Source organism: Schistocerca cancellata, chromosome 3 (genome assembly GCF_023864275.1).
Source record: "Schistocerca cancellata isolate TAMUIC-IGC-003103 chromosome 3, iqSchCanc2.1, whole genome shotgun sequence".
NCBI lineage: Eukaryota > Metazoa > Arthropoda > Insecta > Orthoptera > Acrididae > Schistocerca > Schistocerca cancellata.
In genome coordinates, this window is record NC_064628.1 from 471,050,332 (window position 1) to 471,076,406 (window position 26,075).

General features: G+C 40.9%; 1 protein-coding gene across 1 annotated transcript; it reads right to left on the reverse strand.

Moving 5' to 3' along the window:
• Positions 1–33: 33 nt before the first annotated feature.
• LOC126175243 (peritrophin-44-like) lies at positions 34–23,207 on the reverse strand. Its single transcript, XM_049921884.1, has 2 exons — positions 23,180–23,207; positions 34–1,630 (listed from the first exon to the last, which is right to left on the reverse strand). Exon 2 carries the CDS (start codon positions 1,628–1,630, stop codon positions 719–721), a length of 912 nt encoding a protein of 303 aa, XP_049777841.1. The 5' UTR covers positions 23,180–23,207; the 3' UTR covers positions 34–718.
• Positions 23,208–26,075: the final 2,868 nt, after the last annotated feature.

Here is a 26,075-nt window from a genome sequence, read left to right on the forward strand (position 1 = left end):
ACAGAGATTAGAAAAGCTGATATGTCTCTCTTTTATTACTAAGGTAAACAAATTACATAATTTTTGTTACACATGTTACGTTATGATTTAGATTTATAGGCTAAGGCCATAAGATTGTACCCTGTGAAGTAAACTATGTCCTGCTAATCGAATTATGGAGCTGGAACAAATGGAAAATGAAAACATATTTTTGCTTAACAAAGAAAAGGAGAAGCAATATTGATATTTAAGGAAGTTGTACTGGCAGAAAAGGCAATGTAAATGTGAGTCGTGAGTCGTACCTACATAACTCATTCGATAAGAGGACTGTCTGCAGTAGGCAAGGTTCCAGGTTCGATCCCTGGTCCAGCGTACAGCTTTTTCTGCCAGGAAGTACCCCTACTTCCATGTATTCGTAGTTTAAAGAAGATCAGGTACCTGTGACGGAAGGTATAGGAGGCATGAAGAGAAAACTAGGATGTAGGAACAGGTTAAAATGTGGTTTGCATCCTCCAATGTGATAAATAGTTATCACATAAATTGTATCGTGTATATACAACGAAATCATATCAAGCCACTAGAATTGGCGTGCCTTCAGTCGCCTAAAGCTGGGTAGCTACAGAGTTACCACGTGCAATATGTCGTCATCAAAATTCCAGAGTAAAATCTATGCTTCCTGACGTTGCAGTGAACGGTTGGAAATAGAGCTCAGAGGTCCCAATTCAACGACCAGGAACATTCAGACCATCCTTTTGGAACAGCTACCCATCATGCAGCCACCGACAACACTATCAAAGTGGCTTCCGTCTGGACAGTCGATGTGCGTTGCTTCTAGGTCGCTGTCACAGTAATAGTATGAGCTACAGCTCAACGGATCCGCGAAGAAGCCGCTGGAGGGGCACCTGAAATCTGAGCTGCTGCTTCCGGGGCAGACTGTTGTGCACAATCCCATCACGCATCCTCCAACCGAGCTGTCAAAGTGACTACCATCCGGACACAGAACATGCGTCTGGACATAACCCGACCCATCTCTGGAGCAGTAATAGTATCGGGAACAATTGGCTGGGTCAGCGAACCAGCCCTCTGATGTGCAATAAAACCCGACACAGCTGTGGTTATATGACAAGTAGTACTGATCAGGACCGCATTCTCCCAGATCTGGTGTCGCACCTACGCCACTGCAGTGATAGAAAACGGAACAGTTTTTTTCATCTCCATAATAATAAGTACCGTTACAGCTGGAGCCCCCAGCTGTTGAATTATTAACTGGGCAGCTGACTGAAATATTGCAATTGTCACATTTACTAACATTGAAGTACGACCCTGTAGCATTAATAATACACACGAAATACACAGACGGATTTTCAGGCGAAATAGTTATAGCACCATTAATACTACAGGGAAAGGAACAGTTGGGTGGTTGCTGAGTGAGGCTGCAGTTGCCCTGGCACGAGTTGTAGTAGGTTCCGGCAGGACACGGAGTGATGGTCTGCGTGTAGCTGCCGTCGGCGTTGCTCGTGCAGTCCATGTAGTAGCCGCAGTCCGTGGGGTCGGGGAATCGACCCTCGGCCCCACAGAGGACAATCGAGAGCGCCTTGGGTCCTGCTAGCTGGCAGCAGGCGAACTCTGGAAGCGCCGCCAGCGCCATCATCTGTTGAGGACAAAGAATCTACTCAGGAGGGTTCATTGCGAGAGAAACGAATTCTGCCTTCTAGGTATGATAATAAGAGAACGGGACCTGTTATACAAAGTTACATCTCACACATAGCAACGATTACTCAATGATATCCATACAGCTGAGAACGATCAAAAAATGAATAATAATACGAAATAATACACTGACGGAAAAAAATCGCAATACCAAGAAGGGCTTGTGAGACATAACCTAAAGTTGGTAGGTGTGATTCAACATCTGAAAGATGATGTCTAAGCAGTTTTCAGGCCAGTCGGTTTGTAATGGCGTTATTAGTTCCAGTATGAGGATGCAAATCATGTTTGATTTAAATACACGTTGTAATGGTCATGAGCCTCAGTTACCTTTGAGATACGACGCGGTAAGTTGAGAATGTCGAATCGAAACACCTTTCAGGCGTCTAAATTTCCACCTGTTATTTTATTGTGAACCAGTTTCGGCTGTATATTACGCCACCTTCAGGTCTCCTGACTAACGTACAGGAGGATTTCCTCCACTGGTCCAGTCAAAGCAGGGACCAGCATTCAGTGACTCGTGTCCGTTGATTGTGGACGCTGTGACTCCAGCGTTCATCACTTGTTGACGAAAAAATGCCGTGATATATAGCCAAAAGTGGTTGCTCAATAAAATAGCAAGTGGAAATTTAGACGGGTGAAATGTGTTTCGATTCGACATTCTGTACTGAACAACCGAGGTCCGGTAACCATATGTGAAAAGATGGACATACAGTGATAAGCTGATGTCAGTCAAGAATGCCGTTAAGGCGACGAAGAGGCCATTATCAACACCCCACTAAGTCTGAATGTGCAATATGGCTACGAGACATTAGATGTTCCCGCTACAATAATGCAGAAAGATTTGGCAGGAATACAGCCATTGATTATGATTGCTGGCAGCGCTGGTCACGGGAATGTACGGTCGCAAGAACACCGGGCTTTAGGGGTCCACATGGCACAACCGAGAGTGAACATTATCTTGTTCGGTGTATGGTTCTGTTGCATCGTACTGAATCTACAGCAGCAATTTCAACAGCAGTTAGCACCAGAGGAACACAATAAACTTTACAAAACGGCTACTTAGAGGACAGCTCCGAGCCAGACACCCTGTAGCGTGTGTTCCACTGACCCCTACCACCACCATTTGGGACTTCAGTGGTGTCAAACGAGAGCTCCTTGAAGGGCAGGTTGTTGTGTTTTCTGTTGAAAGCTGGTTCTGCCTCGGTGCCATTGATGGCCGAGTTTTGTTTAAAGGAGGGCAGTTGAGGGCCTGAAACCAACGTGTCTGCGCGCTAAACGCACTGGACCTACACCTGGAGTTGGCCTGCGGTTATCCCACACACCCTCACTGAAAATCTCTGCGTCAGTCTGGTGACTTTACCTTTTGTGTTGCTATTCGCGAACAGAACTCGTGGGCGTGTTTTCAAACAGGATAACCTTGCCTAAATACCGCTGTTGTAATCCAACACGTACTACAAATTGTCTACATGTTTCCTTGGCCTGCTCGATCACCAGGTTCGTCTCTAGTCGAGCACATATGAGACATCATCGAATTACAACTCCGGGGTCATCCACAAACAGCATTAGCCGTCTCTGTACTGACCGACAAAGTGCAATAGGCATGGAACGTCGTCCCACAAACTGACATCCGGTACCTGTACAACATAATGCATACACGTCTGCATGCTTGCATTCAACGTTTCGTCGGTTACACCGGTTATTAATCTACTACCACCATTTCACATTTGCAATGCCTTACGACTCGCTTACAATGTTAATCATGTGTTACCTAGACAAATGTTTTCCCTAAATTTTAATTTCTTTTTGGTGTTGTGATTTTTTTCCTGTCAGTGTATATGCTGGATTTGATGAAAGCCAGTTAAAAGTATGTGAGAGCACAAAGTAAAAATTAAGTCTGAAAGTACTCCTGCCAAAGGAAGTTCGTAGTACGCGGCAATGGCCTACTAAGGAACGGTTCAAAAACTTCCCTGTAGTTATCGATGTGGCCACGCAGTCTGAGGCGCCTTGCCACGGTCCGCGCGGCTGACGCCGTCGGAGGTTCGAGTCCTCCCTCGGGCATGGGTAAGCGTAAGTTAGTTTGAGTTAGATTAAGCAGTGTGTAAGCCTAGGGACCGATGACCTCAGCAGTTTGGTCCCGTAGAACTTACCACAAATTTGAAACTTTCATTTTTTTAAAACCCATATTTATTTGAACCTGCCCACTGCATTGATCCCTTGATCCCTCTCAACAGTTTTTACCTCCAACACTGGAGCAAAATTCGTGGCGGGCTGCATCGAACCAACGAAAAGACTAATGACTCTAAAAAGAAAACTTACTATGTAAAAGGAGTTGATAATCTAATAATCATGCAGAACTGGAACGTGATAGTAAGAGAAGGAAAAGAACATAGAGTTATGGGAGCATAAGAGATCCACAGTGGAAATGCAAGTAAAAATGAAAGTGGAGTAAAACTAAGTTCTGAAAACAAATTTGTTTTAGTGATAGCGAATATACTGGTTAAAAATGACAAGAGGAGGAAGTAGGAAAACGCCCGAAGGATTCCAGCTGGATTGCATGATGGTCAGAAAGAATTTCTTAAATTATTTATTACATTGTAGGGCATATACAAGGCTCGGATCCCAATTTAGTAATAAAGAAGAGTAGGTCGAAATTTAGAAGAATCATCAGTGAAAATTAATGGGAAGGAAGTGGGATACTGAACAACTGCGGAATGAGATACGTTTAAAGTTGTCTACGGCTGCGTATACTATGATAATGAATACCACAGTATTTAACGGCTCGTGCCGGAGTCATCTAGCCACTTTGCCGAACCAGTCTGGAGACAAAAACTGTGGCTACAGTTGTATCCGTAAGGTATAAACAACAGAAGGATGAATATGCTTCCATCTGGACACCACTGCCCCAGTTTGTTTACACTCCAATACGACTGTGGCGTTTCATCACATCTCATCCGGAAAGAAGTAGCTCGACACTGTTCAGACAAGCTCGATATCTCAGCTGTTACTTCACACCATCAAATACCGACCCACTTTCAAAGAGTAGTCTTTCATGTGTAGATAACTCCACGGACTGCATGCCTACCAGCTTACGTGAGGTAGTTTCAAGCAACAATTCTGTGGTAACGATGCACTTAACTTTTGTGCCCATTGTTTTGTGGATTTTTGTCTAGTTTACAAGATTTATACCTGTTTCACCCCAATAACAAAAATTCATTGAGGCAAAAATATATTACACTTACAGTTACCATGAGCTATTGCGTGTTATAAGTTAAATAAACGAGACAATTTCTGACTGTTGCCTGACATCTTTTCTGTGACACGCCTGGCGCATCGCTGAGTCAATGAAAGCCTTTTTTGTTATGTTATCTATCTTTTACATAGTTGGGAGTTATGTTATTCGAATGTGGGGTAGGTAGTTTCTTAACCATCGGGTAATTCCAGTTAGTCTTTAACATCTGAATCAATGTTGAGAAGCTTGAACTAGAGAAACATCTTCCCTTAAACGGAATGTCGCTAAAGGAAACATGTAAATAGAAATGGTAAAAGCATTTTTAGAATTGTTGTTTACAGTTGCCCAGTGCACTGGTGCTGTATTTACGACTGGTATTTAGAGTAGTGGAACTAAAGACCAGTCCCAGATCTATGATCTATGTTATTTCCTATATCCTTTCCTTCCCGGGCCAGAAACTTAATAGTGGCAGCCCCCCCCCCCCCCCCACACACACACACTTTGTAAGTAGGCTGTTTATGTTTTCTTACTGGCAACGTTACGTAGCGCTCTGTACGAAAATCACAGGCTGTGTTGTGTGCAGTCTGTGGCTAGTTTGCATTGTTGTCTGCCATTGTAGTGTTGGGCAGCGGCAGCTGGATGTGAACAGCGCGTAGCGTTGCGCAGTTGGAGGTGAGCCGCCAGCAGTGGTGGATGTGGGCAGAGAGATGGCGGAGTTTTGTAATTTGTCATGAACTGCTATATATATTATGACTATTAAGGTAAATACATTGTTTGTTCTCTATTAATATCTTTAATTTGCTAACTATCCCTATCAGTAGTTAGTGCCTTCCGTAGTTTGAATCTTTTATTTAGCTGGCAGTAGTGGCGCTCGCTGTATTGCAATAGTTCGAGTAATGAAGATTTTTGTGAGGTAAGTGATTTCTGAAAGGTATAGTTTAATGTTACTCAGGGCCATTCTTTTGCAGGGATCTTTGATAGTCAGATTGCGTTGCGCCAAAAATATTGTGTGTCAGTTTAAGCACAGTCTTGTATAATTGTTCTAAGGGGACGTTTCATATGTCGACCCTTAGCCGAGGATACCTCACTGGAATCTTCTGATTTTTTCTTGTAGTTTGTGTAATTAGTGTAGATTTTGTTTATTGCTAGCACGTAATTGTAGAGAGAATCTCCTTTGTACTTGCAGCCTTTCATTGTTGTACAGTAAAACAGTTGTGGCATGCATGTAGATTTGCACCAAGTATTTCGCAGCTGCAATTAACTAGATATTATTTTCAGTACTATGTTAATGTGTTCTCTTATTTTTGCTCTTCAAATTGTGCTTTTCTGTGTTGTCGTGTGAAATATTGTGACAATAATGGCGTGTGAAAAACGTAATACTAGGCTCCAAAGTAAACTGAGAAATGACAGTGAAGACGAAAGCAGTGTGTTAGCGCCACCATGTAATGAATTAACTAATATTCAAAGTATTAATTTGGTAACTGTGCATAGGAAAATGGAGTGGGCGTCAAATAATTGTGTAGACAGTGAAACAGGTAGTGAACAGGGAAGCATTATCGATCGATCGGTCGGCAACAGCTCGCCTCAGGAATCGGGAATGACAGAACACAATATTGCAAATACTGTAGACTCAGGTTTTGGGTTCTCATCGTTTTCTCAAATGAGTCAAGACACATTTTCTGCTTGGCAAAATGTGAATGTTGCCGGTGCAAATTCACTGCCGAAAAGCACTGAGGAACATGTTTCAGACACCAGTGCACTGTTATTACAATTAATGCAACAAATGGGACAAAAGCTTCAAAAGTTAGACACAATGGAACAAAATCTTCTAAAGTTAGACACAATGGAACAACACCAGAGACAAACACAGCAACAGTTAGACACAATGGAACAAAATCTTCAAAAGTTAGACACAATGGAACAAAATCTTCGGAAGTTAGACACCACACTTGAACAAACACGTGAAGATTTAACTACTGAGTTACATAACATTGAATCGAAATGTCAAAAAGTCTGTAATGATGTAAAAACACAAATTTGTGAGCATTTTCAACCTATTTTTTCGCGGCATGAAAATGCATTACAGAATCACGAAGCAGCCATAAAAGAACTGCAAACCATTGTTCATGAAAATCATGAGACCTTGTGGGCTAAAATTGACTCAGTTGCATCTACCGATTCGGTTACGCAACTTGCAAAAACTCAGGAAAACTTAAAGGACACAGTAGATTCGATTTCAACACAAATGGACACTCTGAAACTTGGTTCAGAAAAAGACACTGAGGAAATGTGTTCACTATCGGAGAAAGTAGCTGAACTTTCGGATCAGGTCACTAACTTATCTGCAAAGGTAGATGATGATCTGAATGACACAAGACCTGTAGCCATCACTGACACAGAAGAGTATGAACAAATTAAGAAATTCAAACAAAATCAGAATCAAATTAATACGCAATACAAAAGAGAAATGCGGGAAGTACAAGATCAGTTGGCACAAGTAATACAAAAATTTCATATTTCAGAGGACACTCGTGCTCCAACACGGGAAGAGGAACTTAGAAATACGGAAAAGCCACAAAATAATAACACAGGGCATTTCGGAAATTATGAAAGAAATTGGCAAGGTGCACCAAATTTTGAGATGGAACCGCCGACACGACGTAACAATGTCCGATATGCTACTCGCCGTCACGATGATTTTGACTATAAGTTGTTCATTAGTACACGTAAATTCAAAACGTTTAAGAATTCTGCCAACGACATTCATCCACAAGCGTGGCTCCATCAATTCTCTCATTGTTTTCCTCCCAACTGGTCATTGGAGCACAGGTTAGAATTTATGTATGGCTACTTAGAGAATGAACCAGCTGTAAGAATGCGATCAGTCATTCACGATTGCCACAGTGAAGGAGAATTTTACCATGCCTTCCTCTCAGCATATTGGTCTCAAGCCACACAAGACCGAGTAAAACATGGCATCATAATGATGAAACATTTCGAACAATCTGAATTCTCCAGTCTTGTGAAATATTTTGAAGACATGTTGCACAAGAATCAGTACCTGTCAAACCCATACAGCCCCTCAGAACTCATCCGCATTTGCTTAATCAAATTACCTGAACATTTACGGCATATTATTTTAGCAGGACGTTGCAAAGACGACATTGAAGCTTTTCAGGGGCTCATACAAGAACTGGAAATTTACACTGACATCCGCGGAACGCGAAAACAGGAGCACAACAATTACAGGTCACATCTGTCACATTTCCGCAATAACAGAAATAATAACTGGACGCGACAAGGCTATTCTCATAACACAAATCGTGACCAAAACAGACACCACCCGTATGACAACCATTGGCAGAGTAGTAATAATTACAGGGAAAGATCACCTCTCAGCGGTAATGACTATCACAGAGACAATCAGAGAAACAGACAGTATGGGAACCAAAACAATTATTATTACGGGAGACAGAATAACTTAAGACGCAACAGTTCAGCGCGCAGTTACGATTCAGGGAGAAATTCTCCACCACTTAACCGACAAGAAAGAAACTACAGGAACTACTGACATGACGACAGACGATGTGATCGTAACGACAGACCTGAATTGCATCAGAACTGGCGGGATTTAAACATGGCAGGGCCCTCTCGGCAAAGTGAATTTGTAGAAGTTAGGTCTCCAAATCTCAATAACAACGCGTGCCAACAAAGAGACAATAGGCAATGACTCATACCGCTGGCAGCCACAAAACGTACGGTATGACACTAACGACGCAGCTGCCGTAGCTAGTAATTACGTGAAAAAGGAAGACATTAGGGACATCTTACTCCAGGAACACGCCGTAAAACACAACAACATTGCATATCCTGTGATTCACATTACTGTAAATGACGTAAAATTTACGGCAGTACTTGACTCTGGCAGTCCCATTTCAGTAATTAGTGGAACAGCTTTTAGCAAATGCAACAAATCGAATGACTGCCCCACACTTCCGTTACGTAAAATTAAATTACAAGGTGCAATCTTTGGAAAAAGTGTAGATGTACGCCAATAAACCAATTTAGAATTCTTTTGCCAAAGCCACAGTTTCTCTATGAACTTTCTTATTGTTCCATTATTGTCGACGGAAATTATATTGGGAGTAGACTTTTTGAATGAATACAAAGCAATCTTAAACTTTCACGATGCTGAAATAAGTTTAGAGAAGGAAGGTAAGTCAATAGCTTTGAAATTTGAAGATTGGATCAAACCATGACGAGGAAGTTAATCGGCTTTACCTTCTGTTACACTACAGTTCAGAATTTTCCACAGAACTAGACACTAACAATCACTCTGCAAGTACCGACAGGGATGATATCGACGGCATATTTGAAATTAATGAGTTAATTCAGAATAAAATTCAAACAATTGAGAATTGTAATGAAACTGATAGGCAGGACCTTTTTGAGATTTTACAAGCACATTCCACAGTTTTTACTCACAAAACAGGAACAATCAAGGGATGTCAATACCAATTTCGTGTTCGTGAGCATACTAAATTTTGTGTTAGACCATACGTAATTCCAGTACATTATAGGGACCGTGTTAGAACAGAAATACAATCTATGCTTGACGAGGGCATTATTGAGCCTGCAGTAAGCTCATACAACAATCCATTACATGTTGTTGAGAAGAAAAATGGATCGATCAGGCTTGTCTTAGATTTGAGACAAATCAATACTATCATTATTCCTGAAACAGACAGGCCGCAAACGTTGGAAGAACTTCTTCAAAATTTTAATGGTGTAAAAGTGTTGTCTTCCATTGATCTCAGATCCAGCTTTTATCAGATCGAACTTCATCCAGAATGTAGAAAATACACAGCTTTCCTTTGTTTCGGCGTTTGTTATCAGTTTCGGAAACTTCCTTTTGGTTTGAACATTTCTTCGGCAGCATTCATTCGCGGGCTAAATTCCATATTACCTGAGTTCTTAAAACGTCACATCACCTTATATGTGGACGATATTCTGATAGCAGAAGCTTCATGGGAACAACATAATCGCATCCTCAACAGTTTGTTACGTATTTTTGCAGAATCTGGAATTACAGTTAACTTGGAAAAGTCTGAATTCGGTAGGTCAAAGGTGAGGTTTTTGGGACATATTATTTCTTCTGGAGGCATTCAGCCGGATCCTGAAAAGTTAGAAGCAATCAGAGCCATTCCAGTTCCATCCACAAAAAAACAAGTCCGCAGTTTTCTAGGTCTCGTAAATTTTTACCGTCGTTTTCTGAATATGCAAATTCTAGTTACACCAAAACTTTGTTCTCTCACTGGAAAAAATACTATTTGGAACTGGGACGAAGAAGCACAGTTGGAATTCAATTCTTTGAAAGAAGCGTTACTTCACGCGCCAATACTAGCTCATCCAGATCTGTCACAAGATTTCTGCCTTAGCACGGATTCTTCTAAAGTTGGTCTTGGTGCCCATTTATTTCAAGAAGCCATAGAAAATGACATTACTGTTCAGAAAACCATTGCTTTTGCTAGCCGAGTGCTAACAAAATCTGAAAAAAATTATTCCGTTACTGAATTAGAAGCTTTAGCTATCGTTTGGGCATTTAACAAATTCCATTTCTTTCTTTCTGGTAAGCACGTAAAAGTATACAGTGATCATCGTGCATTACAATTTCTTATGTCTTCAAAATTAAATCATGACAGGTGAAAACGTTGGGCATTGTTTCTGCAAGAATTCCGCTTCACAATAGTCTACATTCCCGGCAAGGAGAACATTGTTGCGGACGCACTGTCACGCGCACCGGCTGGGCTTGAGAAAAGTAACACAGAAGGCAATCTCGAGAAAAATTTCAGTATTCTTTACATTCAGAAAGTCGCCTTTGAAAACTTCATCACCACATCTTTAAAGGACATTGCTCATGAACAAGATAAAGATCCGATTTGGAAAGACATCAAAAGTAAATGGCATGAAAAGACACACACACAGGTTCGGCATTATTATCTGGTTAGAAACAACATACTGTTCAAACGCTGCACTGTTGATGACAAGCTATGAGTACTTTGCATTCCTGACGATTTTGTTAATAAGCTCATTTGGTACATTCATTTCAGCTATGCACATTTTGGCCCACGAAAATGTTATCATATTCTTCGAACGACTTGTTATTTTAACAATATGGAAAAGAGAATTCGAAGAGTCTTGTCTATCTGTAAACTTTGTCAAAAGGCGAAACCATCTACTATCTCCCATCGTGCTCCGCTGTTTCCTATCATTCCTTCTAAATTAAAATAATTTGCTGCTGTTGATCTTTTGGGACCGCTTGTCACAACATCTAATGGATTTTCGTACGTTCTAGTCGCTGTTGAACTTACTTCCAAATTTGTTTCTTTCACTCCGTTACGTAAAGCCACTGGACGGTCTGTATCCAACGCCTTTGTTAAAAATTTCTTACGTGAAGTTGGACACGTTAGTAAAGTCATTTCAGATAACGGACCGCAATTCAGATCAGCTGTTTGGTCACGCATGCTTCGGAATCATAAAATCAAACCTGTTTTTATTTCATTGTATTCACCACATTGTAACCCGTCTGAACGGATTATGAAAGAAATCAATAAGCTTTGCAGACTTTATTGTCACAGAAATCATCAGCATTGGGACAGATATTTACACTTATTTCAAAATGTGCTGAATGAAATGCCTCATGATTCCACTGCTTTACCACCTACTCTTGTACTAAAGAATGAAGAACCTCCGAACAGAATCAGAGAGCTTGTACCTTTCCCGAATACACGTAAACTTCGACACAAAGACATAATTGATTTGGCTCTTAAAAATATAAAATCTGCAGCAAACAAAAGGAGAAAACTACACGGTAAAGCAAATGCAAAGAAATTATATATTGGTCAGAAAGTTCTCATTAAAGCTCATTCATTGTCACATAAGAAGAAACACTTGAGTCACAAATTCTTTCTAGTTAACAATGGACCTTACAGAATCCCACGTATACCACATGATAATTGCGTTGAAGTTGGAACTCTGCGTACTAGGAAGAGTAAAGGATTGCACCACATTTCACATGTGAAACCGTTTATTGAAAGATAATCTGCTTTTTAACTTAGTCTTTGCCATAAAATTTTTCACTTTACATTACTAGTATGTTTTGTCAGACTTAGAATCTGTTAATATACAACAATGTTTGAAGTTAAATATCCAGTCAAGAACCAAGAGAACTTATTTAAACAGAAATTACGAATGCATTGTTATTGAGAACAGACGACACAGTGTTATTGTGTGTGTACATTCTTGCTTGTTAGTTACACGATTACGTAACGACTATAAGACTTACATGCTTAGAACATATACTGGTACTGCTAACGAGATTTTTATGCAACATTTTGGTTTACTTGAAAATACATTCTGGATTTAAAGTACGTTATGTGAGATACCAGATGACACAGTGATTAGTTTATGTAACAGCTACACGATTTTATCACGACGCTACTAATGAGTGACAATTTACAATGTTGCTTTTGCGGTGTATCTGTTTTATGTCTGCACAGCTTTATGTATTATTCGGGAAAGTAAAACATGTTTTACATTTGTGGTATAGCTACAATGAGACAGCCTTTTCCGTAGCACAACAATACGTTACATTATAGTACTTTCTTGATTACGGTCAGGTACGTAATAACTACGATATCTATACGCAAAGATTTTCACTTTCGTTTATGATGAGGTAAGTACATTGACTTCTGCAGAACTTAGCTTTCGGAGGACGATAACTACGACACTTCCACAGAGATTATCTTACAACAAGACGCACAGTTTAGCGCTACAGTACACGTATTTGAGTCATTAATTTTGTACTTAAAACATTTATTTTTTAAAGATATTTGAAGTACAATGATACAAAAGTTTTCCGTGATACATTTCATTCCATTGCTGTAATTTGTAACACCAGAGGGTATAATTACATTAATCCTCAGGGGGGTACACGCCTGCTTTGTGTACCATGTGTTTGGCAAGCACAAGGAGCCCTAGCTAATATGGTATTTGCTTATACAACTTTACACATCGGTACCATATTCCTCTAATACATAAATTACACAGCTATCTGATCAGAATGAGATTTTCACTCTGCAGCGGAGTGTGCGCTGATATGAAACTGCCTGGCAGATTAAAACTGTGTGCCCGACCGAGACTCGAACTCGGGACCTTTGCCTTTCGCGGGCAAGTGCTCTACCATCTGAGCTACCGAAGCATGACTCACGGCCGGTACTCACAGCTTTACTTCTGCCAGTATCTCGTCTCCTACCTTCCAAACTTTACAGAAGCTCTCCTGCGAACCTTGCAGAACTAGCACTCCTGAAAGAAAGGATATAGCGGAGACATGGCTTAGCCACAGCCTGGGGGATGTTTTCAGAATGAGGTTTTCACTCTGCAGCGGAGTGTGCGCTGATATGAAACTTCCTGGCAGATTAAAACTGTGTGCCCGACCGAGACTCGAACTCGGGACCTTTGCCTTTCGCGGGCAAGTGCTCTACCCTCTGAGCTACCGAAGCACGACTGACGGCCGGTAGTCACAGCTTTACTTCTGCCAGTATCTCGTCTCCTACCTTCCAAACTTTACAGAAGCTCTCCTGCGAACCTTACAGAACTAGCACTCCTGAAAGAAAGGATATAGCGGAGACATGGCTTAGTCACAGCCTGGGGGATGTTTCCAGAATGAGATTTTCACTCTGCAGCGAAGTGTGCGCTGATATGAAACTTCCTGGCAGATTAAAACTGTGTGCCCGACCGAGACTCGAACTCGGGACCTTTGCCTTTCGCGGGCCAGTGCTCTACCATCTGAGCTACCGAAGCACGACTGACGGCCGGTACTCACAGCTTTACTTCCGCCAGTATCTCGTCTCCTAGCTTCCAAACTTTACAGAAGCTCTCCTGCGAACCTTGCAGAACTAGCACTCCTGAAAGAAAGGATATAGCGGAGACATGGCTTAGCCACAGCCTGGGGGATGTTTCCAGAATGAGATTTTCACTCTGCAGCGGAGTGTGCGCTGATATGAAACTTCCTGGCAGATTAAAACTGTCTCCGCTATATCCTTTCTTTCAGGAGTGCTAGTTCTGCAAGGTTCACAGGAGAGCTTCTGTAAAGTTAGGAACGTAGGAGACGAGATACTGGCAGAAGTAAAGCTGTGAGTACCGGCCGTCAGTCGTGCTTCGGTAGCTCAGATGGTAGAGCACTTGCCCGCGAAAGGCAAAGGTCCCGAGTTTGAGTCTCGGTCGGGCACACAGTTTTAATCTGCCAGGAAGTTTCATATCAGCGCACACTCCGCTGCAGAGTGAAAATCTCATTCTGGAAACATCCCCCAGGCTGTGGCTAAGCCATGTCTCCGCTATATCCTTTCTTTCAGGAGTGCTAGTTCTGCAAGGTTCGCAGGAGAGCTTCTGTAAAGTTTGGAAGGTAGGAGACGAGATACTGGCGGAAGTAAAGCTGTAAGTACCGACCGTGAGTCGTGCTTCGGTAGCTCAGATGGTAGAGCACTTGCCTGCGAAAGGCAAAGGTCCCGAGTTCGAGTCTCGGTCGGGCACACAGTTTTAATCTGCCAGGAAGTTTCATATCAGCGCACACTCCGCTGCAGAGTGAAAATCTCATTCTGAAAACATCCCCCAGGCTGTGGCTAAGCCATGTCTCCGCTATATCCTTTCTTTCAGGAGTGCTAGTTCTGCAAGGTTCGCAGGAGAGCTTCTGTAAAGTTTGGAAGGTAGGAGACGAGATACTGGCGGAAGTAAAGCTGTAAGTACCGACCGTGAGTCGTGCTTCGGTAGCTCAGATGGTAGAGCACTTGCCCGCGAAAGGCAAAGGTCTCGAGTTCGAGTCTCGGTCGGGCACACAGTTTTAATCTGCCAGGAAGTTTCATATCAGCGCACACTCCGCTGCAGAGTGAAAATCTCATTCTGGAAACATCCCCCAGGCTGTGGCTAAGCCATGTCACCGCTAAATCCTTTCTTTCAGGGGTGCTAGTTCTGCAAGGTTCGCAGGAGAGCTTCTGTAAAGTTTGGAAGGTAGGAGACGAGATACTGGCGAAAGTAAAGCTGTGAGTACCGGCCGTCAGTCGTGCTTCGGTAGCTCAGATGGTAGAGCACTTGCCCGCGAAAGACAAAGGTCCCGAGTTCGAGTCTCGGTCGGGCACACAGTTTTAATCTGCCAGGAAGTTTCATATCAGCGCACACTCCGCTGCAGAGTGAAAATCTCATTCTGGAAACATCCCCCAGGCTGTGGCTAAGCCATGTCTCCGCTATATCCTTTCTTTCAGGAGTGCTAGTTCTGCAAGGTTCGCAGGAGAGCTTCTGTAAAGTTTGGAAGGTAGGAGACGAGATACTGGCGGAAGTAAAGCTGTAAGTACCGACCGTGAGTCGTGCTTCGGTAGCTCAGATGGTAGAGCACTTGCCCGCGAAAGGCAAAGGTCTCGAGTTCGAGTCTCGGTCGGGCACACAGTTTTAATCTGCCAGGAAGTTTCATATCAGCGCACACTCCGCTGCAGAGTGAAAATCTCATTCTGGAAACATCCCCCAGGCTGTGGCTAAGCCATGTCACCGCTAAATCCTTTCTTTCAGGGGTGCTAGTTCTGCAAGGTTCGCAGGAGAGCTTCTGTAAAGTTTGGAAGGTAGGAGACGAGATACTGGCGAAAGTAAAGCTGTGAGTACCGGCCGTCAGTCGTGCTTCGGTAGCTCAGATGGTAGAGCACTTGCCCGCGAAAGACAAAGGTCCCGAGTTCGAGTCTCGGTCGGGCACACAGTTTTAATCTGCCAGGAAGTTTCATATCAGCGCACACTCCGCTGCAGAGTGAAAATCTCATTCTGGAAACATCCCCCAGGCTGTGGCTAAGCCATGTCTCCGCTATATCCTTTCTTTCAGGAGTACTAGTTCTGCAAGGTTCGCAGGAGAGCTTCTGTAAAGTTTGGAAGGTAGGAGACGAGATACTGGCAGAAGTAAAGCTGTGAGTACCGGCCGTCAGTCGTGCTTCGGTAGCTCAGATGGTAGAGCACTTGCCCGCGAAAGGCAAAGGTCCCGAGTTCGAGTCTCGGTCGGGCACACATTTTTAATCTGCCAGGAAGTTTCAGCTATCTGATCATTTAACTGAGAGAGACAAATTTTTTTTATTACATCAGTGACACATGTTTACGCAATTACAGAGTTGGATTACTTCACACTGACGAAATTGTATTTTGTCTGTACTGTGTGAACTATTCATATTTTTTCGGAACCATTGTGATACTATGAGAGCTTTGAATGATGTATTTGGTATGGGATTATGATTTTTAAAGTGCGTTTGAGGCAGATGACACTTTTGACATCAGCAGAGAATTTTTTTAGGTATTGAAATTATTGCAAAAAGCTATGACGTTTTTGAGAGTTGACTGAGGTGTTATGATATTATTATGATGACGATGTGTATTATGCTGCTGAGATATGTTTATGATCAATAAGCTGATGCTGTATGAGGAATTTGATTATGCTACGTATTTATTATGATGAAATATTGAAGAAGTGTCTATGAATATGTATACGTGTTATAAAGCAAGGAATAATGAGTAGTGATTAGGGACTCTGATTTGTGGAAGAGGATGTTGGAAACCAAGAACCGTACTTTAGAATTATGAAATGTGTGTACATGTGTGAATGTATTACAATGCCGAGGAAAAATTTTTTGCACACTGTTATATTCATAGGATTTTGTTTCTACACATTTGTAACGTAAATTTTCGACCTGTGAAATTTTCATATGAGACTGTCACTGTAGCGGAAACTGGTGTCGTAATCATTTCTGTAAGAAAGTTAAGTGACCACCTGCACGTAATGCGTCATGGGCACCCAGCTGGGCGACAGTCGCCTGGAAAAAAGCCATTAGCGTGTGCCCCTTTCATAGGTACAGGTGGAAAAAAAAGGGGAGGCCATTATCCTCGCTATGGACGTTCCTTTGTAGAAAGCATCGCAAAAACGACATGGTCGAACTTGAAAACATATGATTACACTGTGGAGCTCTTAATTTATGATATTTACTGAAATGCCTAATGAAATGACGAGAAATATTTTTATGTCTATACACCTGATTATGACTACTGTTTCTCTAGTTGAGAGATTTTTCTACTAACTTATGAAATGCCTCATGACTACTGAATGATGTTCTTATGCTTTACTTTGTACATAGTTGCTTATTTCATTTGATATCTGGTTTCCAGCTGTCTTGCAGCATTGGTTTCATAAAATAAAATTAAATGCATTTGTTAATGTGAACACTTTCTGTCAACAGATCTATTAAATAATTATTTTATGACCCACATTCTTCGAAAAAGGAGCTCTTGGAATGGAAAGAACATTAAGAAGGGACTAATAACAGTAACTGCATATATCATTTTCTTTTCAAGTACTTGGTAATTTCTTTTGTAGAAATAGTTGTGGTGCGCCACTTTTATTACATAGACATTAAGATGTGAATATACATTTCCCTTGTCTGCATTATTGTCTCTAGTGTAATGTTTTTTTTTGCTTGAGCTATGTTATGTTTAGATATAAGATGCTGCTGCTGTTTGCCAGGCATAGTGCTACTAAATTTCACTTTGTATTACTCTGTTAAGCTAGTTTTACTACTGATTTATTTTTCTTGTTGCTGCACATTGGCTCATATTAGTTGTAATGTTGCATTTTCTCTGTTAATTTAGATTTACTGCTGCTGCCAAATTGAATTTTTTTGTCCTTGATGTTCGTGTTAATTGTTTTGTGCTGCTGCATTGCCTCGTCCCTTAGTTTAGCATCTGAGCTCAGTAGATTTAAGTTAGCTTAAGAGGGGGTAGACTATAAGAGAATGAGTTGCGATTAATTGGAAGAAATGCATTGAGAAGTTATACAAAAAAGTACAGAAAGCAGGTGTAGGTAGGATTTTCTTGGAAATAAATGATGAGGTAAATAATGAAAAATACATAATGGTGTAAGAAAATTGTGAATATATAAATACAGAAAGCATGCTTGGATAGGATTTTTTGGTGGAAACAAATGTTGAAATCAGACGAAAAATCTATGGAATGAAGTTTTGGGTTGGACTGCAGTACCAAATGTTACACTGAAACCAAACCCTGCCATTTCCTCTTGTGTTATTCTGCTATATGTTTGTGTACTCTTGTATATTTGTGTTTTTCCTGTCTTTATGTGTTTAACTGATATGAGTTATGTTGTAGAATTTTTCTGATAATATGTTATTTTCTTTGTAAAGATGTTTAGACATTATTTATTCTATTCTGTTTTAATGCTCATGTGTAATGTTGATGTTTCCAAAGTTATACTGATCTTTTATGTATGTACTCATGTCATAATTCCTGTAACACTGATATATACGTTATTTTGATTCTTTTGTAAAGCCTGTACTACAAATGTTATCTGTATTGCTATGTTCTTTAATGATGTATTTTGTACCTTTGTAATTGTATTATTATGTTATAAAATTGTAATTGACATCAGTTCATCATATTATTAACTTTTAAGTTCCATTTCACTGCACACGTTTCTGTTGGTCATAGTATATGGACAATATGTGAGAAGTAGGGACTGTTAGTGTTTGCACGTGTGTTAATTATTCAGCAAGGGACTGGATAACAGCACTGCTGGTTCTAAGGACAATTCCAAAAACTTTGTGAGTGTACAAGTGGTGGTATATGGACTTGCTATACTGTCTGCAAGACTTCTAAAGACAATTCCAAAAACTTTGTGCATGCACAAGTGGTGGTTTATGGAATTGCTATCTTCTCTGCAAGACTCTTCGATGGTGATTGTGCACCTGCACAGTCGCAGCAGATGGCTGCTGGCCATCTGTACAAGGACTACAGTGGGTCTACACCTGTGATGACTCACCAATATCATTATTTCTACAAGGACTGCAGTGGGTCTGCACCTCTGGTGGCCCACCAATACCATATTCTCTACCAGGACTACAGTGGGTCTGCTCTGTGATGACCTACCTACCTATATTCTTCAAAACTTCGACTGACTCTGCTGTGGGTTTGCTCTGTTGTGGCCCATTACCTGTCTGCATGTCAAGAGTCAGCACTGTCTTTCCGTTGGAAGGACAACACTACTTCGTCAAGATTGCATGGAAATCCACTACTTCTGTGTGCAGTTTCTTTTACTAATGAGACTTTGTGAAAAAAAACTGTAATTACTATTATGATGAATGATCAGGACTATCTTTATGGACTGTGAGAAAATTTTAGCTTTTGACCAACATTGTATCAATAAGTGTGTGCATTTGATATCTTTCTTACTGTAATTATGAAAAATTTTATCAAATCATTATTGGCCACTGCCCAAAACAATTTGTAAAATTTTTTGTGGGGAGCATGGGGGCTATGTAAGTAGGCTGTTTATGTTTTCTTATTGGCAACGTTACGTAGCGCTCTGTACGAAAATCACTGGCTGTGCTGTGTGCAATCTGTGGCTAGTTTGCATTGTTGTCTGCCATTGTAGTGTTGGGCAGCGGCAGCTGGATGTGAACAGCACGTAGCGTTGCGCAGTTGGAGGTGAACCGCCAGCAGTGGTGGATGTGGGGAGAGAGATGGCGGAGTTTTGTAATTTGTCATGGACTGCTATATATATTATGACTATTAAGGTAAATACATTGTTTGTTCTCTATTAATATCTTTCATTTGCTAACTATCCCTATCAGTAGTTAGTGCCTTCCGTAGTTTGAATCTTTTATTTAGCTGGCAGTAGTGGCGCTCGCTGCATTGCAGTAGTTCGAGTAATGAAGATTTTTGTGAGGTAAGTGATTTCTGAAAGGTATAGTTTAATGTTACTCAGGGCCATTCTTTTGCAGGGATCTTTGATAGTGAGATTGCGTTGCGCTAAAAATATTGTGTGTCAGTTTAAGCACAGTCTTGTATAATTGTTCTAAGGGGACGTTTCAATTTACCACCCTCTCACTCAAATGTTTGAGATAGGACGTGAACAATTTAAAAGAGTCAATTTTTCAAAAATATGTTCATATTATGCCGGCCAATGTGGCCGAGCGGTTCTAGTCGCTTCAGTTTGGAACCGCACGACCGCTACGATCGCAGTTTCGAATCCTGCCTCGGGTATGGATGTGTATGATGTCCTTAGGTTAGTTAAGTTTAAGAAGTTCTAAGGTCTACGGGACTGATGACTTCAGATGTTAAGTCCCATAGTGCTCAGAGCCATTGGAACCATTTTTTTGTGCATTTTATAGCGCACATCTTCCTGAAGAGTTTGTCACGTGTAACATATATATTCGAGGGAACGTAAGACATGTTATTATGTCATAAGTGTGCCAAAGTGCAGTGCCACGCCTCTTTATACAGCATTCTTCTACCACACGTCACTACATTTCCGTCTGTGGAATTTAGTGTGTGTGTTTTGTAACAGAAGCCGTTAAACCCATATTCAGAAAAGTGGAAATTAAAATGTCCTGTGGTGCCTCTCCTACTCCCAGTTGGCCGCACTGACACCCTACCCCCCCCCCCCGCCCCCCTAAAAAAGCTCACAATTAATAGTAGGCGGGATTATTTGTAACCAGGAGAACAGGAACTCTTTAGACAATCTGCACGCACTCTTTGTTGCGTGTTGGCTAATAACTTTCTCTTTTAAGTGACATAAAATTAGACATCGGAAAAATATACTAGTAAAGGCAAGAGACATGCAAGGCAGTTCAAATTTCTTCAATCCTTAGATGCCAGAATTTTTTTCTCTCTAATCTTGCTACGGTTTTACACGGCTTGCCTTCCTTTCTGCTGAAGAGTCTATTACCTCATCAAACGTTTTGCTACATGAAAAATTATAATGTCGTCGTATTATATTGAAAAAGCTGCTAATACAAATAGTATCCAAGAGTGGTGTGGTTTTTCTATTTGATTCGACTATTTTGACACTGTCTGCGAGCTAAAACGAAATGGGCCTTTCTAGTATTACATCAGTTGCAACATACACCAAATAGACGAGACTGTTTTGGCGCAAATAGCCATTTTTATCTATCTCATCTACACAAATAACACGACAGAATATAATTCAAGAAGTACCAATATCAAATGGCTGTTAGGCCTATTACAAGCAAGAAGTCTTATGTTAGGAAATAGTTTCACATTTCATTCATATGCTCCAGCTTCTTAAGCATGAGATCGAGAAGTAACAGTAATAGTATTACGAAATTTTTAATCGTCATATTTTTCCATACAATTTGTGTGATTCCCCGTTTCTTCTCCTTCCTTGTTCTAAGAAACAATCTTCTCCTCACTAATATTGTAACTATTCCTGTCATTGTCAAAACTTATTCTCCGGTTAACTTCACTAACCCCGCCAGAATCACCGGTTTAGTTATCCCACGTTCATCCTCAGGTTACGCGTTATTACGCGCTCATAAAATGCGGTTTCCGCGTTATTCCGAGAATAGAACTTACGCTGTTACTAACCGGGAACTGTGCAACTCGTCCCTAGTAGTGCAACAGTCTGGCAAAAATTTTCTGACAAAATTTCGTTTTCTTGGATACACCTAGAAGATAAGATGTAATGTTTCTTACCTGTTGTTCTCGGTAACACCCGCCAGGTTAGACGAGAGTGCTAAGTATGCTGCTTCCTGGGCTCGGCTAGTAGCGCCGGCACCGGATCGAATCTACCCGGCGGACTAACGACGACGGCCGATGAGCTGGCCAGCCTGGATGTGGTGTTGAGGCGGTTTTCCGCATACCACTAGGTGAATACCCGCCTGGTTCCCACGTCCCGCCTTAATTACACGGCAGGCAGACATCTGAACACATTCGCTCTTTTCTATGGATTACACTAGTCGCAGAGATTTGGGGTACACTAATTCCTTCCCGAGGGGTATGGGGTGGTGGCAGGAAGCGCATCCGGCCACCCCTTAAAACTAATCTTGCCAAATCCGATTATCCATGCCGACCTTGCCTAACCGCGGGAAAATGGCACAAGCGATAGATTCTTGTTAGTCGTTTATTTCCACTCTGGTAGACTGAATCTATGAATTTCGCTAGTAATTATAACAACGTTTACCATTCGCACAACAAGTCAGCCACATAAAAAACAGCGAATCATATTTACCCGTTCGGATCTATACGGCTCAGATGGTATAGCGCGGTCCCCTTTTGTCTGCGGGACTGCTCGTGATCGCCGTTTGAAACCAACTACAGGGCTAGTTGTAAATAAAGCTGGAGGTAATTTTTTAAGACAAATAATTAACATACATGTAGCTGTCAAAGAGTGTAAACAGCTCGCGGCTTTCTCAGGTAGTGCAATGAGACACGTATGTTATTTAGTAACAGTTTAGTAGTAAATTTGTCAACCAGTCCACGTAATATTAATATTTCTAATCCTGTGCATAACCAACAAACATCAAGCTGAAATAAGACCACATGTCTCGAGTATGCAGGTAATTCGATTATCTCTGCTATAAAACCTATCACTCCCATTCTCTACGTGAGTTTTGTCACTGTCAAGACAGTGGAAAACCGACAGTCTCTCACAATAAGAGTCCACAAAGGCATTCAGTCACTTTCACTTATTTCGCAAGTGTTTGGTTAACTGTTGTGCACTCAGAGAGCCAGAAGTCTCAATGTAGTGCGAAGGTCGTCAGTCAGAGAAGTTCAGCATGTACTGTTACATGTGCCAGAAATTTGCTTTGCACAAGAAATGGCGGTGAGATGTAATCAGCTCATAACAAATAGTATATTCTTTATCAGCCATTCTCAGCGTTTTGCATTTTTTTAAGGAAAGCGTGAACATTTCTCAACGACAGCACCCGGAGAGGTGGTGTAGTGTTATACGAGAATACGAGTACAGTAGTTTGAGCACCAAACAACCCGTGTTTAGGTTTTCTTTAATTTTCCTAATTCGAGAACAGTTTATCTGAAAGCGTAAAATTAATTTCCATCACAGATATCAACATATGCTCCGTCTCTGACGAATTCCGCGTATACAATGCGCTAAAACTAATCTTTCCGTTCCCTCCTGTGCCGATAATGAGAATGATTGCAATCGAGAAGTGCACGTAATAAGTGCAGTATGTATCTGATTCACTGACTCATACACACACACACACACACACACACACACACACACACAGATACACACACACACACACACACACACACAATCACACACACACACACACACACAAACGTATCATACCACCTTACACTCATGCTGATGCAAGCACTAGTTAACAAGAGAATACAGTTATAACTTACAGCTAAAACTCTTAGTACAACAGCCTTGTCTCCTGCCATTATGTGACTTGCACAGTAAACACGCAGTGCGATATTTTCGAGCAATATATATATTCACCTGTGCTTCTAAGCACGCCTCTCAAAAGATAAGTGATAACACGCAATCAGCAGTTGAAGTGTTTTCTATCAGTTGAGTCCGACATTTCGGCCACATGAAGCAGATTTGTAAACAATTCCAATCACTAGAAACGTCGATAATCGGGAGAGCCTGCAGCCTGTTACAGATCATTACACTCGTGGTGTATTAACAATATCTCCTCCCACCTCCTGTAACCAGAAGTGTGACGTCATACGCCGACGTTTTCCTCAGAAGTAGCCCAAATAAACAACAGATTCTTAGGAAAATAATGAAGTTAATCATAAAAAAAATAGCCTCAGCAAATTTTTTACATACTCAGTTTGATACCATAGAGATGCTAATGTTCGTTTCACGATATCGCTTTACTTTTAAAAACCTCAAATTCCATAGTAAATGTTTAAAAGTTCTCCTTGTCCTTGTTCGGGTTTATCTATAACATAACTTTTCCTTTTTTCAAATTGTGTGTGTCCGTGTTTACATCTTTCACGGGATATCGTTTTTTTCAGTTACGGTTATTTAGTCGCTATCGTTCCCGTTTTTAACAAATAAAGTTAGAAATCAAATATGAAGCTAAGAAATAATATGACATATTGGTTTGAAATCGAAAGAGGAGGTAGGCGGAGTTTTCTTCTTCCGCCAATTCCGTTTGCCATCATTGCATATCGAAGACTTAATAAGGATGAAGAGAATGTAGGAGTAAGCGCAGGACGCCGGAATCAACTGCATCTTGATTTGCTGACCACATGGTACTGCTAGATAATAAAGCAACATCTCTTCAAAGAACACTGTTCACAGCAGAAGAAGAATTCAAAGATTATGGAAAGAAAGTCAACATCAAGAAAACTGTGATGATGAAAGTACTTGACAAAGCGGATATGGATGTAAAAAGTATACTAAAGTCAAACTATTCACATTGTTCGGCACAAAATTTTGATGAATGGACGAAACAAAGTAAGATCAAGATTTATAATGCCGAAGCAGGTTTTCCAGAAAGGAAATTTGTCGTGCAAGAAACTGGGGTTAGGGTTACATAGAAAACAACAATGTTCGATTGTGACTCCGCCGCCTTGATGAAAAACACTTTTATTTTTTATTTATCTACTGTCTAAACTAGTTTAAACGACAAATATTGATCGCCATACCAGTGGCTTCTTGATTCTAAAACATGCAGAAATAATATATTAATAAAACATTGTAAAATATTATTACAAGTGTATCGTTTTGTTCCAAATACTGTTTTCGCGATTATTGTCGTAATACCGTATCTGATTTTCTATACGTCACAGCATGGTATTATGACTGTTGCCACTGTTTCCTGCAGATTTTCTACGTTACTTTTTTTTTCTTCTTGTTGCCGTTTTTCTGTGGCATAGGCGTACACCATGTCATCTGCAACTGTATGAGTGTCTGTTAGAATACAAATACAAAAACGTGGACTTATGTATGTCAGCATTAAACAACTTTGATTGCAGCAGTGTTGTGGATACAGTTTTGGAGTGTACTAGTTTGTTACACAGTTTGTAGTGAACTCACATTCGTTGTATGCAAACGCAGATCAACGGAAGACTTTCGTGATAAAATTATTGTTTCTACGCCATGCCAGGCACTCCCAGTATAGCTCTCCAAAACTTAAGGAAACGACGGTGAAACTACACCAAACAAACATGATCCTCAAGTACAACAAAATCTGTACATCCAACAATATCATTTGTAACCCTATTCAAATTAATCGAAACAATATGTCACCCTCAACACAGTGTGCTAAACAAACAGCTGAAAGAGCTTGGCTGAAATATGAAATTTGCTCCCTTTACTAAAAAAAGAAGATAAGCAAGAATTGAATGTCATCTTGTTTAAATTACTCTTAGACCAAGCAAACCAATTCACCAGCTCCTCAATATTATGTGACGTAAAGGAAAGAATAAATCACCGCACACTGTCGATAATGCGAAAGAAATGATAAAAACAGGAACAGAAACTAAATAAACTCATGAACAGAAACAGGTCTGAAACCAAGAGACACTCACAACTCACTTTCCATGAACGTTTGATTAGTTTCACAGACATAACACTCGCAAAAACAAAAACACCAACTACTTCAAAATGGTCACAAATACAATTAGAACACTCACAGAACACATAAAACCACAGAAAATGTTATTACTGAGACTGAGAATATTATAGGGCTACAAGAAAAAAAAAAGAAACACACCTGACTTCAGCCTGCGCGTAACAAGAGAAATAGTGATAGAAAAAGTAAACCAAACTATCAGAAAGAACGAACCACCCATAAATACAAATAAAAAAAATCTGATGAGAAAACTGTAAACAGTATATACAAAAAACTGAAACGGCATAATGAAATCGTCAGCAATGGAGATAAAGGAAACTCTCTAGTGTTAATAACAGAGACAGAATACATTGAGAAAACGGGAAAATTACTGGAAGAGAATAAAATATCCAAGCTAACCAGTGACCCTACACAAAATAGGAGAGGAATTAAAGAGTCTCTTAAAAAGCATCACACACCCTAACACAAAACACAACAAAAATAATGACACAAAATACACTCCTGGAAATGGAAAAAAGAACACATTGACACCGGTGTGTCAGACCCACCATACTTGCTCCGGACACTGCGAGAGGGCTGTACAAGCAATGATCACACGCACGGCACAGCGGACACACCAGGAACCGCGGTGTTGGCCGTCGAATGGCGCTAGCTGCGCAGCATTTGTGCACCGCCGCCGTCAGTGTCAGCCAGTTTGCCGTGGCATA

Coding starts and splice junctions, on each gene's coding strand:
- LOC126175243 (XM_049921884.1), bottom strand. CDS start 1,630: ATGATGGCGCTGGCGGCGCTTCCAGAGTTCGCCTGCTGCCAGCTAGCA.